The sequence below is a fragment of the Cebus imitator genome, unplaced genomic scaffold (genome assembly GCF_001604975.1).
Source record: "Cebus imitator isolate Cc_AM_T3 unplaced genomic scaffold, Cebus_imitator-1.0 Scaffold411, whole genome shotgun sequence".
NCBI classification, from domain to species: domain Eukaryota; kingdom Metazoa; phylum Chordata; class Mammalia; order Primates; family Cebidae; genus Cebus; species Cebus imitator.
In genome coordinates this window covers 628,548-643,400 of record NW_016107726.1, presented here as the reverse complement: position 1 = coordinate 643,400, position 14,853 = coordinate 628,548, and the positions used below count along the sequence as shown (strand labels likewise).

The 14,853-nt window shown below is 37.7% G+C and overlaps 1 protein-coding gene across 6 annotated transcripts in view; it reads right to left on the bottom strand.

Annotated features, from left to right (window-relative positions):
- KCNK2 (potassium two pore domain channel subfamily K member 2) overlaps positions 1-14,853 on the bottom strand; it is a 216,702-nt gene that overhangs the window by 133,728 nt on the left and 68,121 nt on the right. For all 6 annotated transcript variants that reach the window (XM_017509219.2, XM_037731604.1, XM_017509218.2 and 3 more), the window contains exon 2: positions 12,692-13,002. In XM_017509219.2, the coding sequence (XP_017364708.1) occupies positions 12,692-13,002 (311 nt within the window). The remainder of the gene's footprint in view (positions 1-12,691; positions 13,003-14,853) is intronic.

The following is a 14,853-nucleotide window of genomic DNA, read 5'->3' as shown; positions in this document are numbered from 1 at the left end:
TATCAGCACTTTCACTCAACATTACTGTAGAGTGAGGATACACTAACTATAGCTCTCTCAAGTGTGTATAACAATAAATCCAAAAGAAACCTTAGTTTTTTTATATATAGTCCATGGAATACTATACAGCAATAAAAAATAATAAGATCATGTCCTTTTCAGGGACATGGATGAAGCTAGAGGCCATTATTCTTAGCAAACTAATGCAGGAACAGAAAACCAAATAACACATGTTCTCACTTATAAGTGGGAGCTAAATGATGAGAACACATGGTCATATAGAGGGGAATAACACACACTAGGGCCTATCAGAGGGTTGAAGATGGGCTGAAGGATAGAATCAGGAAAAATAACTAACAGGTACTAGGCTCAATACCTGAGTGATAAAATAATCTGTACAACCAACACCTGTGACACAGTTTATCTATGTAACAAACCTGCACATGTATTCCTGAACTTAAAATAAAAGTTAAAGAAATATATACACACATATATTTTATCCATAGAAGAAAAAAGAAACCCTAGTTTTCTGAGAAACACTTAGAGCAAAACAGAGTGAAATCACACAGAGAATAATGTCTTTGAACACATATGCACTCTTAAGTCATCATAAGGAAAAATAAAACAGTTCTGTGCAGAGAAACCATGCTCTACCAATTAAATAGCTACTATAAGGTGATAAATTAGGAGAGAAAGAAAAATCAATTCACAAAATGTAAGTCATCATAAAAAGAGTATCTACAAAGACTGAAAAATAATTGATTCCTTGTACAAATAAATATGTTTGGTCAGGGATCTAAAAGAAAGAATTTTAACAGTTAAAATGTGTAGATACAATAAATATATATTTGAAGGGATAAACGTAAAGCTAGATATCTATTCTGTGATGTTTTAATATATAATCGAAAAGGGAAATATCAAAATCTGGAAATGTCACCATGATCTTTAACAATGAGAAATATTCAATGTTTAATTAAATTTTTAAAATCTCACAAGCCAGGGGAATGAGACACATAAATGAGAGTCGAAGCTCATCCTTGTCATGTGGAAACTAATGGATTTGGGGGGAAATAAGCAGACTGCCCTTTTCAAACAGTGGTTTCAGTGACCTAGAAGAAGGCTCAAGAATCACCAGGACTCTTTGCCTAAGGGCATCATTTAACAATGCCAGTATCACTAGAGAGACAACAAAAATTGTTTTAAAAAGAAAGAGAAAGAAAACAAAAAGCCCCCAAGTTACATTATGATTCTCCTCTTCTGGAATATTGTCCACATTTCTAATTGACACTTATCAAAGTCTTAAGTAAGCAGAATGTATATCTGAAAAACACAACTAAAATAATCAAGCAGCACTGTAACTGCAAAGGAACAGATTAAAACAAAACTAGACCCAAGACACATATGATCATGGATTATAAAAACAAAGAGTTGAATATGAATTAATTCTATGCTGTAAATTCTTAATGCAAAAGTATTGCATAACACAAAGGCAATTGTATGTAAGAAAGAATAAATATTTTAAATTAGAAAAACAAACAAAAAAAAGAATTAATTCTAGATGTAGAAGTATCATCCCATTCTCTTACTGATAAGAATATTACCTAACCAATGTGGATATTTAATCAATGATAAAATAGGACTGAATGATGCCATCGACCATGCCTGTGAGTTCAGAAAAGACCCCATTTGAATGACTGAAAGGAGCCACCTTTCATTTCCCAGAAGTCTCTTCTGCAATGTCACAGGTTCTATTCCTCTCTATTTCACTTATTAAAAGAATGAGCCATTTGGACCAATGGACCACGAGGACATTTAAACTTGTATTACTGATCTTCAAATTCTGAACTTCACTTTAAAAGAATCACACCACCACTTCCACAATCCCAACCAAATATCATAAAGGTATTGACACCTTCTAGAAAGTAATCATTAACTTTATCTGCTACTAACCATCAGAGAAAATTGTCAAAAATTAAAGTGACTGCATGAAACCACAAGGAATGAACTCACAAAGGTAGCAGAGGGCAAGAAAATTAATGTAATTTCAAATGCTGCCAAAAAACATTTTTCTTGATTAACATTCACCCCCAAAAAGGAAGCAATAGGCAATAACAGAAGAGTCATTTAATTTTTTCTTTTAAAGAAAAAAACGAAGGTAAGGATGGGGCAGAGAAGAGAAAGAGAGGGGAAGAGAAGATACCAGAACAGAAGGGGACAGGAAAGGGAAGGAAGAAAGAAGCACATGTCTGTAAGTCCTAACCTGAGAGTAAAACCATGGCTACCAATTTAAGAACTTTTACTTCTGTACTACCAGACTCATCTAGAATTTTCTTACATGCCTTTCCAAAGCATTATTTTTTGTCATAATTATACTTTTAGTCCATACATGAATATGTCATTGGTTATATTTTACCATTGTCCACCGGCTAAGACAACTATTCTTAGTATCTGCAGATGCAGATTTTTACAAATGCATTTTAGGTGAAAACTCGCCCCTTCTCAGTTGATCCAGTAATTATTCTTCTTGCTGTTCATGTGGAAGCAGGACTGAAAGACAGATCTCCCACTCAGACGCTGGGCTCTCTATTAAGGATCCTGGTTCCAACCTCAAAGGAACACGAAGCACAGCACTATTGTTGAAGAAATGATAAAGATTGGAAGGGCTGAGAGAAGAAAAGAGCTTGTTCTAGGACAACTCTGATAGGCTCCACTTAATGCAGTTTTGAACACTGTGAAATCAGTGGTACCTCAAAAACATCATAAATCCGAGAGGGAAGCTTTCTACTAGAAGGAACTCAATATTTTTGTTTAGATTCATGTTCCATCTCCTTAAAAATATGTTGTGCCAGTTTGTGTCTGTGTTGCCTATCAAAACATGTGAATTCAAAATGGTCCATGTCGTGAAGATTCTTAGAGCTGCTTTACCAAAAACAGCTGCTGTGCAAGGTTCCCCATGACCCACCCTACTCTGCCCCACTGGCGTGAGGGGACTCATGAGTCAGAAGCCCCCTGTATCAAGTCCCCTAACGACTATATTTAAAAACATGACTTAGAAAATTCTTTGCTGCCAGGCTGAACTGTAAATCTTTATTCAGGAATATGTATTAAGATTGCAGAATGGGTGTAAGACAATTGGCAGGGGGTGAAAGTGGGTTTGATTAAATGGATCTTTTATGGCCCTATGAACTATCGTTTACTTGAAAGCTTTTGAAAACTGAAAAGGTCATTTTGTTGCATTTCCCCATTTCTTGTTTTTAAAAGACCAGCAAATCTCAGGCCCTATAAATGGCTTGTGTTGAACTTTTATATTTGAATTACAGATTGTTGAACATAAAAAAAAATTCTTTGCTGCCTATTCAAAGAAATCATAAATGTTTGAGGTTATGAATATCCCAGTCACCCAGATTTGATCATTATGCACTGTATGCTTGGATCAAAATATCACATGTACCCCACAAATATGTACAGCTATTGTGTATTCATAAAAATTTTAATGTAAAAAATTTTAATAGGAAAAAATAATGTTACTAAATCATTCCGTAACAATGGTGATTGAAAAGTGGAGACACCAAAATGGCAGGTGTACATGATCCCATACGTGCAAAATCATGTGTGGAAAGATGTGGATGTGTGTATGTTCACACACACACACACACACACACACACACACACACACCCCTCGGTATATCCACGTATGTTTATGGTCTAAAGACAGATATCAGCCAACTCTAGGTAAAGGAAATTTCTGATATTTACTTTCTTATTTCTACTTTCTTTTATTATTTGAATTTTGTGCAACAAGAAACCATTATTACTTTGTGAATGCTAGCAAGCAAGAAATGATAACAGTCCCATAATCCACATGGAGCACGTTAATTTAGTGTATCTTTGCAACTATTTCTCTTTGCCTCTCCTCTTACCTTTCCTGATTTATCTCACCTGGTCATGCCCCATCCCCCACCCCACATGAGGAATGCCCACTCACACAAGTTTTAGCAAAATATTTTGTTTGCCCTTTTGCGTCCTTACAATTGTGCTCAGTTTACCATTAGCAAATGTTCTGCCTTTGCATTTACAGACCTTCTGTGTCTTCGGCTGCTCATCTTTGCTAGTACAGCACAGAGCACACAGACACCTTAAGTGGTGTTTACTGGGTTTACAATCCAGCAGCAATTTAAAATTAAGGAAGCATGTCCTAGAGGCACAGGTCATAAATCTCATTTGGTTTGTAGGCTTGGGTAAAACAGGAGCCCGGGGTGAAAGAATGCAACCCAATAAAGTAGCTTCTAAAGAGGCCATTTGGTACTGTGGAAAGAAGCGTTAGAGTCACCTGCATAGAAGCTCTGCAATTCTAATGTTTGCTGTGCCACTTTCAGTGTCTCAAGCTGAAACAGCCAGCATGGCCTTTGGTTAAACAATACGTGCCTCGACTTACTCATCTGTAAAAGGGTGATAATGAAGAAAAGGCTTTTGGTTTCCTAACAAAGCAAGACGGAAGATTTATTGAAGTACCTGTATGATGATGGTTGTTGAACTAAATATTTATTGGGTATCTAATATTGCCAGACATGTGCTGCACACATTCCTGTATAACTGTCTAAGAGAAAAGCACCGGAGATGGAGTCATGAGGAAGAATCTCATTAAGGTACCACTTGTTTCTTTTTGAACTGCAAGGTAGTTAATCTGTCTGTGCCTCAGTTCCTCCATTTTACAAACATGCATTACTACATATGTGCCTAACGGATGTGAGAATTAAGTAATGTAATTTAAAATGTAAAATGATATGCAAATATAAGATAAAATAAACATGGAATATACAACTCTCAGAATTTTAGAGCTATTATTCTAATTACTATTAACAGGTCTACATTGGGCAAACCTCACTCTAATACTGGTTTGAGGTCTACATTTAAGTCTTGATTTTAGCTTAGACTAAATAAATTTTCAGCCAAAAAATATTTGAAAATATATAATTTACATGCAGAATAATTTCTCTCATTCTCAAATAACCATCCCATCTATCAAATAACATTCTAGCCATTATTTTTAAACAATACTCCTTCTTAATCACATCAGTTTGAGTGGTATTTTATTGATATATACCACTCATGGGACTTTTCTAATTTTGCATCCAATATTAACTTGTTAATCTTCATATATTCTTCAAAGATAAAATTTTCTGACAGACCACTTCTATGTTTATAATAAAAAGCTAGTTATGAATAAATATTACATGAAAATGTCTCAATTGCTACTTGATGTAGTTATACAAGAAAAAGTACTTTGCAAGCTAGCATGAACACATGGGCAGAGAGTGAGAGCAAGAATAATTTATTCCTCTAAGAAAGTGGCACGTACGGGAGTCCTAGGAAAATTGGAAATTGACACGGTTTTCTTTAAGACTTCTATGTCCCCATTTGGTATCCCAATTCCCTCTTGGAACTCTTACCTTTGGAGCGCTGACATTTAAGTAGCATCAAGTTAATCTGGTAAAATAATTCAAGCTACTAGGTTAATATACATCCAAGAAGGTTACACATGATGTTGCTTTAAAGTGCTTTTTCCAGAGATTAACCCAAAAGACATAAAGTATTTATGGGATGTTTAGACATTTTGCAGGCTATTTTTATGTCCCTAAAATCTATAATTAGATACAAAAAGTTTTACAAGAAGTGTAAAACCACCGGTAAGAAAAGAAAGCCTTTTTAGATGCTTTCTGGACAGCTTGTTATCTATCCATAAATAAAATGATTTTAAAAAATTATACTCTTTCTAAGACTGAGGTCAAATATCTAACATACCTGAGTGCTTATACAAATCAGGATGACAGCCACCAAATAATTGTATTAGGTTGGTGCAAAAGTACTTGTAGTTTTTGCCATTGAAAGTAATGAAAAAAACCACAATTACATTTGAACCAACCTTATATATAATCATGTAGTACACTCTCTACCACATACAATCAGCTCTAACCCACTCTTTGTATGCCAAACAATCCCATTCACCCTTAAGAAAGTTATGATCTAAAACATAAATGGATGTGCCTACTCACACACACACCTTCAATGGCTCACATGCTTAGAGATGCACTTTTTTGAGACAGGGTCTTGCTCTTTAGCCCAACACGGGAGTGCAGTGGTGTGATCACAGCTCACTGCAGCTTTAACCTCCCAGCTCAAGCGATCCACCCACCTCAGCCTCCCAAGAGCTGGGACTACAGGCATGGCATGTGCTACCATGCCTGGTTAAGTTTTGAATTTTTCATAGTAACAGGGCTTTGCCATGTTGCCAAGGCTGGTCTTGAACTTGGGGGCTCAAACAATCCACCTGCCTCAACCTCCCAAAGTGCTGGGATTACAGGCATGAGTCACCACACCTCACCGAGATTTACTTCTTAAATGTTTCTTTTAAATGGCCCTTAAAGGAAAATAATAAAACCTTCAGAGGTCTGGGGGCATAGAGTGACACAGCTCCCTAAAATGAGAGCAACATCTTTGAAATCTTAGTTTGTAAATCAATTATTCACATGCATTTGGATTCTAGTCCTTACAGATTCTACATGTTGAAGTGCTCCTGGAATCACACTAGAATCTCTGTTCATTTCAACCTACGCTCATTCCCCAGATGATTTTATCCAGCATCTTGATTTGAAATAGCTTCTATATAATGATGACTTCCAAATGTGTATCTTCAGCCTGGCCTCTCCCCAAACTCCAAACTCATATTTGCAGCTTCCTACTCAACATCTCCACTTGGATGTCCTAATAATCAACTCAAATTTCACATGGCTGTGCTGACCTGAAATCAGTTTGAGAAATCAGAAATCAGACTAAGCTGTTTTGCTTAAATACCTACACAGCACTGTCCCTTGGTAAAAGCATGAGACATGATAACCAAGAGTGGTCACTTTATAACCATGGTCTGAGGCGTTTCGGGGAGGTTGGTACCAGCTTTTCAGCATTGCTTATTAACAATAATGCAATGGATGACTTGCACCTGGTCTTGGTGAGACTCTGGAGAGCTATGTCACTGGGGCTGGTTACGAAGGAAGCATATGCCTATGTGACCAGCAAGATGTAAGAAACCCTGGCTAACACTCCATTGTAGGCTATTTGGTTCCAAAATGTTCCATGCACACATCAGTGGTTCCTGGTTCTAGAGAAGAATGTCCTGGTATGGCCTTGCAGAGGAAGTGTCGCTGAAGCTGGCACTGGCCTCTGCAGACCACTTGCCGTCATGCAGCCTTTGCCCTGATGCATGGCTTTCCTTGGTTCCTACATGTCTATCATTTTCCTGCAATAAACTGTGGATCTGTAAGCCCTGTTATTTGGCATCCCATAAATCTTTCTCAATAACTGAAACCTGTCTAACTGACACAATTAGTGCAATGTCCAAAGCTAAGCTCCTGACATTATGCCCCGAACCAGCTCTTCTTCACTCTTCCCCATCTCAGGAAAGTGACAGCCCCACTCTTTTCATTCCCTGGGACAAAAATCTTGGGGCTGTCTTTGACTCCTCTCCCTTGCACTGCACCTCTGGTCACCCCATCGGCTCCTCTTTCAAAATACATCCAGAATCTGATCGTATCTCACAACCCCATGGCTACCCACTCCGTTCATGCGCCCCTCATTTCTTACCAGGATTACTACAGTAGCCTCCTGCCTGCCTCCCCTGTTTCTACCCACAGCCTTGTGCAGTCTATTCTCAATACCACAGCCAGAGAAATCTGGCTGAACTGTACACCAGAGCTGGAAACTTATCTGCACCAAAAAGCCAAACTCCTTATGATGATGACTTATGGGGCCCTACATGACCTGGCCCCCATTACCTGCCTGACATCACCTTCTACCTCTCCATCCAAGCGTCCTTGAAGTTCTACATGCCAGGAACTCTCCCCTGGGTAAGAAGCTCTGTCTGTGCTGAGCATTCTGCATAAGTGTTATTCCCCACACAGCTTTTAGGCTATTTCCCTCACTCTTTACTTATAAGTCACCTTATTAGTGAAGCCTCCCTAGTGACCATATCTGAAATTAATCACCAACACTATCCAACATTTCCTAGCCCTCTTCACTGCTTTATTTTTTCTCCTGAAACTTATTCCATCAAACATAATACCTTCCCCAGAAAATGTAAGCTCACTCATGGTACAAATTTTCATCTGATTTTATTCTCCACTGTCTTTCAGCACTTAAGACAATGTACACAGTAGGCATTCAACAAATATTTTTGAATGGATGAATGATTATAGAATATAAAACAATGTTTTGTTTTGTTTTTAAAGGCCACGATCATTGGTATTCTAGAGAAGACATGTTTATTTATTCATCCTGCAGCTCCAAGTATCCTCTGCTACACAGCCAAGTGCCCACACACTGACAGCCGGTGGAGGAGGAGGCCTAGGATGAAGCCCACCTCCCTGGTATGGAACAACAATCTATGGTCTCCTTTGTTAGACCTGCTCATGCCCTTGCCCCTCACATCCAGATATTCAGTTACTGGAGCATACCATGCCCATTCTGCTTAGAATGTCCGCTAGTCCCCTCGTCTTCTGCTAAAGTACTCTAAGGCACCCTAAAATCCAGTTTCCTTTCACATCTTCTGTATCTTCCTAACTCTCATTAAATGCATAATTTCTTACTCAATGCTCCAACACGTAGGGATTCCAGCTCCAGTCTGTAAGTACTTCTATGGTAATGCTATTTTATCTATGTTAATATCTATCTCCTTTGATTGACATGTAGGAGGGAATGCCTTGAGAGAAGCCATATTTTTTTCCATCAACTTAAATGGCTCAACACCACCATTGAGGTAAACACATTGGAGGTCCTCAATAAATGCCACTGGATGAACCAAAATGAGAAGCCTAGCGTAAAGACAAGATAATCCCTTCAGCAGGAAGACTCCGAAGATCTAGACCTGAGGCCACCAGATGACCTTGTCCAAACATGTCAGTTTCTTCACCCCAAAAAAGATAGAATATCTTCCCAACCTAGCTCAAATTAGAAAACAAAAAAGTCAAATCTCCTGTAAGATATTTTTGTTATCAATATATAGATTGTAGATTTCACTCTCTTTTAAGCCTATAATTGATTCAGCTAACACAGAAATAAATGAAGACCAGGTATGTCTAATGTAACCATCCTCTATTGGTTTATCATATTTAAATGGGAAAATACTGATATAATCCTGTTGTCCAGAAAGAATATTAAGATCCAGGTTATATACTTTCCACTTTAGAAAGATATGCTATATGTACCTAGGACCATAACATTCATTATTCCTTAACATATGGAATAACAGGAAACATTACATCAAATATGTATTATTTTTCATGGCAGTCCATACCAGAACTAAGTTTATCCACAGATTTGAATGACAGTTCTGCCACCACACACTCTTGGAAACTGAAGCCCCTTGCTTCAGTTTCCATATAAGGTAAAAGCAGATAATAAAGCACCTACCTCTTAGGGTTAAGAGAGTTATATGAGATAATACATTTAAAGAGTTAGAAGGATGCCTTGCACATAGTAAGTGCTTAATAAATTTTGGCTGTTTTTAATGGCATCCACGGCTCTTAAAACTTAAACAATTTGTCGTATATGTTTCTGTATTGACATCACATTAGTTTAAATGTAATGGGAGTTGAAAATCATATTGCTCAAATCACATCAGGCTGACAAAGGTATCTGTTTTGATATCTTTGCCCCTTCTCAATCTTGTCTTGAAGGTCCTGTGTCAAACACAACACTTAGCACATACACACATGCTTCTATAACAAAAGAAGCAGCTGATCTCATCTGCCTTTATGCTCCATTACTTATATCTTCCCTCACCTCCCCAACCCCACCCTGAGACACAACCACAGCATCAGATCAAGTTGGTATACTCCAACCAGAACAGTAACTAATAACCTAATGGCTGAGACCAGATTAGGCTAACTGCACCTGATACTGGCTCACTGTCAGACTACACACTTCCTCGTCTGTCCTCATTCTCCATAAAATGTAGCAGAATTTCTTCACCAACACTATAATTGAAATGCTTACCACTCCAACTATTTCCCCACTCAGCACTGAAAGAAGGCAAGCTCCAAAGGAGCAGACACTCTAGGAAAAATGTCCAACCGAAGGATTCTGAAGACCTGAACTCTCATCTGAATGATGGTATCTAATACTCAATGTTGTGGTATTGCTCCCCAATGGACCCACTTACAAGCTTTTAAGGAATGATTAAATGGGAAAATAAATTTGAAAGAAGATTGGGAAATTTATAAGAATCATATGAAGGAAGTATAATGCTAATATATGATTCCTGGCGTATTTACCTTCCTCCCTATTTACACACTGACCTCGATCCTTGAAGCCATGGCATTGTAAAGATTTCTTTTATCAAAATAAATTATGTTTCAAGAGTAAAAATAATTCATCAAAACCATTGGGTTATAAAGGTGAACAATGTAAGAGTAAATAACAGGTAATTTCTGCATTGAAAAATGTTGAATCAGCATAAAAAAGATTTTTATGAAGCAAAAACACTAAATAGAGAAAATTAATAAAGTTAAAATGGATTGCCCAAGCAGAGCATAAAAAAAAATTAGGTCATATTTTGAGCTCTGTTTCCATTTCAAAGACAATGTAGCAAAAAGTGATCAGTATTCACCACCAGATTGCTCCTACCTGCCATGACCTTCAAGTTATCTTTAGAGTTCTGAGTAAATCTGAGTAATACTGGACAGTGAGACCCTTTTCAAATTCACACAAGATTTCTTCCAATGTTGTCCTGAAATGCTGGTCATGGTTTGTTTGTTTGTTTCCTGTCCTGTCCAACCAAGCATCTCATTGCAGGTGATAAGAAAGCAACTACATGAATCAGAGGCTACAATCCAATGAAGAAACAAGAGAGGAAAACAATAACCACAGAAAACAAATCTAACACTTTCTGAGAACCTAAACACTTTACACGGACTATCGCTTTACCTCACAACAACCCTACTCGACAGATACTCTTTCCTCATTCCTGATAGATCATTTAAGGCCTAAAGAGGAAAACTACTTGCTTCAGATGACACTTCTAATAAAGCACTCGACTGCAGTTTAAAACACATCCTATCTGCTCCCAAAGTTGAAGCTTTTACAGCATGCTGCCTCCACCAAGACATCCAAGAGCTCTTCTTCAGAAACTCAAAGAAGTGGGGATTCCTCAAAGATTTTGAGTACCTCATAGGATTATGTGGCCCAAAGAGAGAATGAAGTGAAAGTAATCTTACATGAGACCAGAGAAGGGGGCAGTTAGGACAATAATGTTAGCTGGCACTTTCACTGCCAGTACTAAAAACATCACCATCGTCTAAAACTCATAGAGAACTCAGTATACAAGTAAACAGCCTTCTCAAAACTTAAGTCAAATTTTCAGATGCAGAAGTTTCTGAATGTGGTAGAAACTAAATAGGAGTCAGAGAACACTAGCATTGGTATTTTTCAATAAAACTTGAACAGACTTGTATGCATATGCTGTAAATTAAGAGGGCTGTGAAGGGCAGAGGTAGCATTTGGGGATCCATGGCAAGAGGAGATGAGAGAAAGGGTCCCCAAACAATAAGCGAAATTAAAGCCAACAATCATTTCTCCCCTCAACCCACTATTCCAACTCTTTCAAACAATGTAAAACCAAATATGAAATAAGAAAGAACATGCTCAGATGATGACTCACAGACAATTTCCATTCCAATTTGAATTAAACCAGGTAAGAAAAGTCCACTTTTTAGGAAAACAGATGCGTATAAGATTAAAACATTTTCAACAACCAGTCAAGTCCCTTCTTCTGAGAAAATTCTAAAGCTTTCTTCTTAAGATCCTTATTTGAACAATAAATTGTTTTATGCAATTTACAAAAAAGAAATTTACAAGAAAAATACAGTCATCTCTAAAGAGCCTAACTGAAACTTATTGGGATTAGTTTTTAAAACAAAATGTTTTTCTGTAAGGATATTGTTCTGCTATTACTAAGTAAATTAAAACTAAATTAGTTTTATTCAAAAACTCTGTATAGTAGTAAATTTCTCTCAGCTGGGAGTTAGAAAAGCAATAATCACTTATTTGCAGATAGTTTAAAAAGGTAGTCATCAAAGTTACACCCTGGCTAGATTAAAGAAGTAAGCTATAACTTGTTGACCTGAGGGGTGCCTATCTCAAGAGGGTCATATCACGAATTCAGCTTTTCTATCTTATGATGGCCACTGCCAAGATTAAAGCATATTTCTTTCTTTTGTTTTCCTTGCCTTTGCCATAGCAATTTTTCTCTGCAGTCAATGATCATCCTAACCATGAGGGCCTCCGGCATGGTAACCCCAACTCCATGGGTGTCCACTGCCACTGCTAAGATAGGGCAAAGGGAAATAAAGCAGGAAGACAACAGGAAAGAAATACAGAAGAACAGAAGCAGAAGAGGATGTGAAGGAACACTGCGAGGGAGAACTAAAAGAGGAGGAGAAGGAAAAGATGGCAAAAGCGAGAACATAGGCAGGAAAATTGGAAATGAAAGAAACTGGGGGAAGGAGTTGTATGTTAAGGTGCCTGAGATGGGACAGGGCTCCCTCCAGCACACTCATACTACTGGGCTATGAGTTGTCTCCTCTTTTCATTTTCTTTCCCATTTAGGGGAACGGAGGAACAACTCCTCCCATGCCATTACCTGAATGAGTTCGTCCAGCTCCGTTGAATTGACACAGGAATGTTGGGATATGAATGTTTGCTTCTGAATCACAATGGTGGTTCTCTGTGAAATCTCATGAGGCTGCTCCAATGCTTTGAACACGGTGGCTCCGATGATCAGATAGAGGACAACCACCAGGAAAATCGTGGAGACCGTCTTCCATTTCATAACATTAATGGTCGTGTCACTCTCCACCCGGGAAGCAAGCACTGTGGGTTTCGTGGAAAACGAGAGCCTCGGTTTGGAGTTCTGAGCGGCAGATTTAGGATCCAGCAAGTCAGGTGCCGCCACTGACAACAACAGAGAATGAGGGTTAGGTCGGAGGAGATGAGAGGGGAATTGGTCGGGCTTCTTCTTAAAGGGGTCAGAGAAGGTTGATTGAATTCCGCTTGCTCTCCTGGTGGAAGCTCTGGAACCCAAACCAGGAGTCCTGTCACCAGATCTCAGGACCACATATATGGGTTCAAGGAAGAGGGGCTGGATCTGTGCTCTCTGTTGCTATTGGAGTTCCAAATGGGAGGAAAAAAAAAACAAAACAAAACAAAAAAAGAACTGGAGTCGAACCAAGAAACTTCAAAAAAAGAAAAGAATGCCTAAAGGCTTCCTAATAAATGTCTAAGTTTACATCTGTCCACTATGCCAGTCCACAAAGAGATACTGAACTCCTAAGAGTTGCTGGTACTTAACTAGATATTTGGATACGTGGGAAGATGGCTCATGGTTATTACTGTTCTCAAGAACTTTATACCACAAGCAAGCAATATAAAGAACATTCTCTCTTTTCATTTGAAAATTTATTACAATAAATGAATTGCATTATAAGAGAATTTGTGATCCAAACATTGCTGCTCAAAAGAAATCATTCATCATTTTCTGGTAAAAATGATGAATGGTGGTAAATAAACTATTCAATGGTCAAATCTTGTCTTTTTGTCTGTTCTCCAAAGTGGGCTCCTGATAAAATATTCCCTGTATTTTGTTTTTCAATCTCCGACGTGTTTTACAAATAAAAGTTATCGCTAATCTTTGTGTCAATCCTTGACACAACCAAGAGAAGACAAGTACCTTCCTTTTCAAATGTGAACAATATCAAGAAAAAAAATTAAAACCATGGCTCACACCTAAGACTCTACATGCTCTGTTCAAAGCTAATTGCTCCATTAGAGTGGATTTATATGGTTCTCTTACAAATTGCCATATACTCTGAAGTGACTCTAAATCCATTTATTATTTATCACAGCTGTTCAAAATATCATTAATGGCTTTCTTTTTCAAAAATATAAGAGATACTAGACTTCTACTTGCTAAGAGAAAAATAAACCACCTACTACAGAACATTTTATGGAAAGACAACATTGAACTAAAAGGGGTTAATACAATGGCTGAAAAATAAGAGACTTTTAAAAACCACCAACTGAAACAGAATTATCAACTTAAAGTCCACAATTCTACAGATTTCAGTAAACTTGCTATCATGTATATAATATAAATTGTAAAATAATAATCTTATCTAAAACACACTTTTAAGTAAGTATATAAGAAATCTCCATGGAATTGCACTCAAACACCCTACAGGCACCTGAAATTGCTTCAGTATGAGAAGCGAATAAAAAATGCCAATTTTCAAATGGCTACCTATCCTGCCTTCTTACCTAACACTGTGAGTTAAATGTAGGCTACCATAGTTGTAATTCATAAAATACATCTCTAATTGCCCATCAGAAAGAAGCTTTGCAAACAGAGCTATTTAAAGCGCTAGACCTAAGTAGTGTTGTAAAATGATGGCAGATGACAGGACCCTCAACCAGTAAAGCTCCAAATGGATCTGACTTGGAAGAGATGAAATTAGAGCTGTGATGATGTTTCTGTACCTTGGCTCCAAGTGGAGATTCCATGTACATATAGCTTATTACAGCAATTTCCTGAGGTTCAACCTACTACACAGAGGAATGCACATGTTTCTCTCCTGATACATTCACCTGTTCCAAATAAAGCCACAAGCTAGTAGACACCTTTCAAATATTTATAAAGACAACTTCACTCAAAATTAGCACTGGGCATGTGTTTAATGCTAACATTTTTTTAAAAACTGTTAAAATAGAAGTGCTGATAATAGCTAAAATCACTATCATCTGCAGACT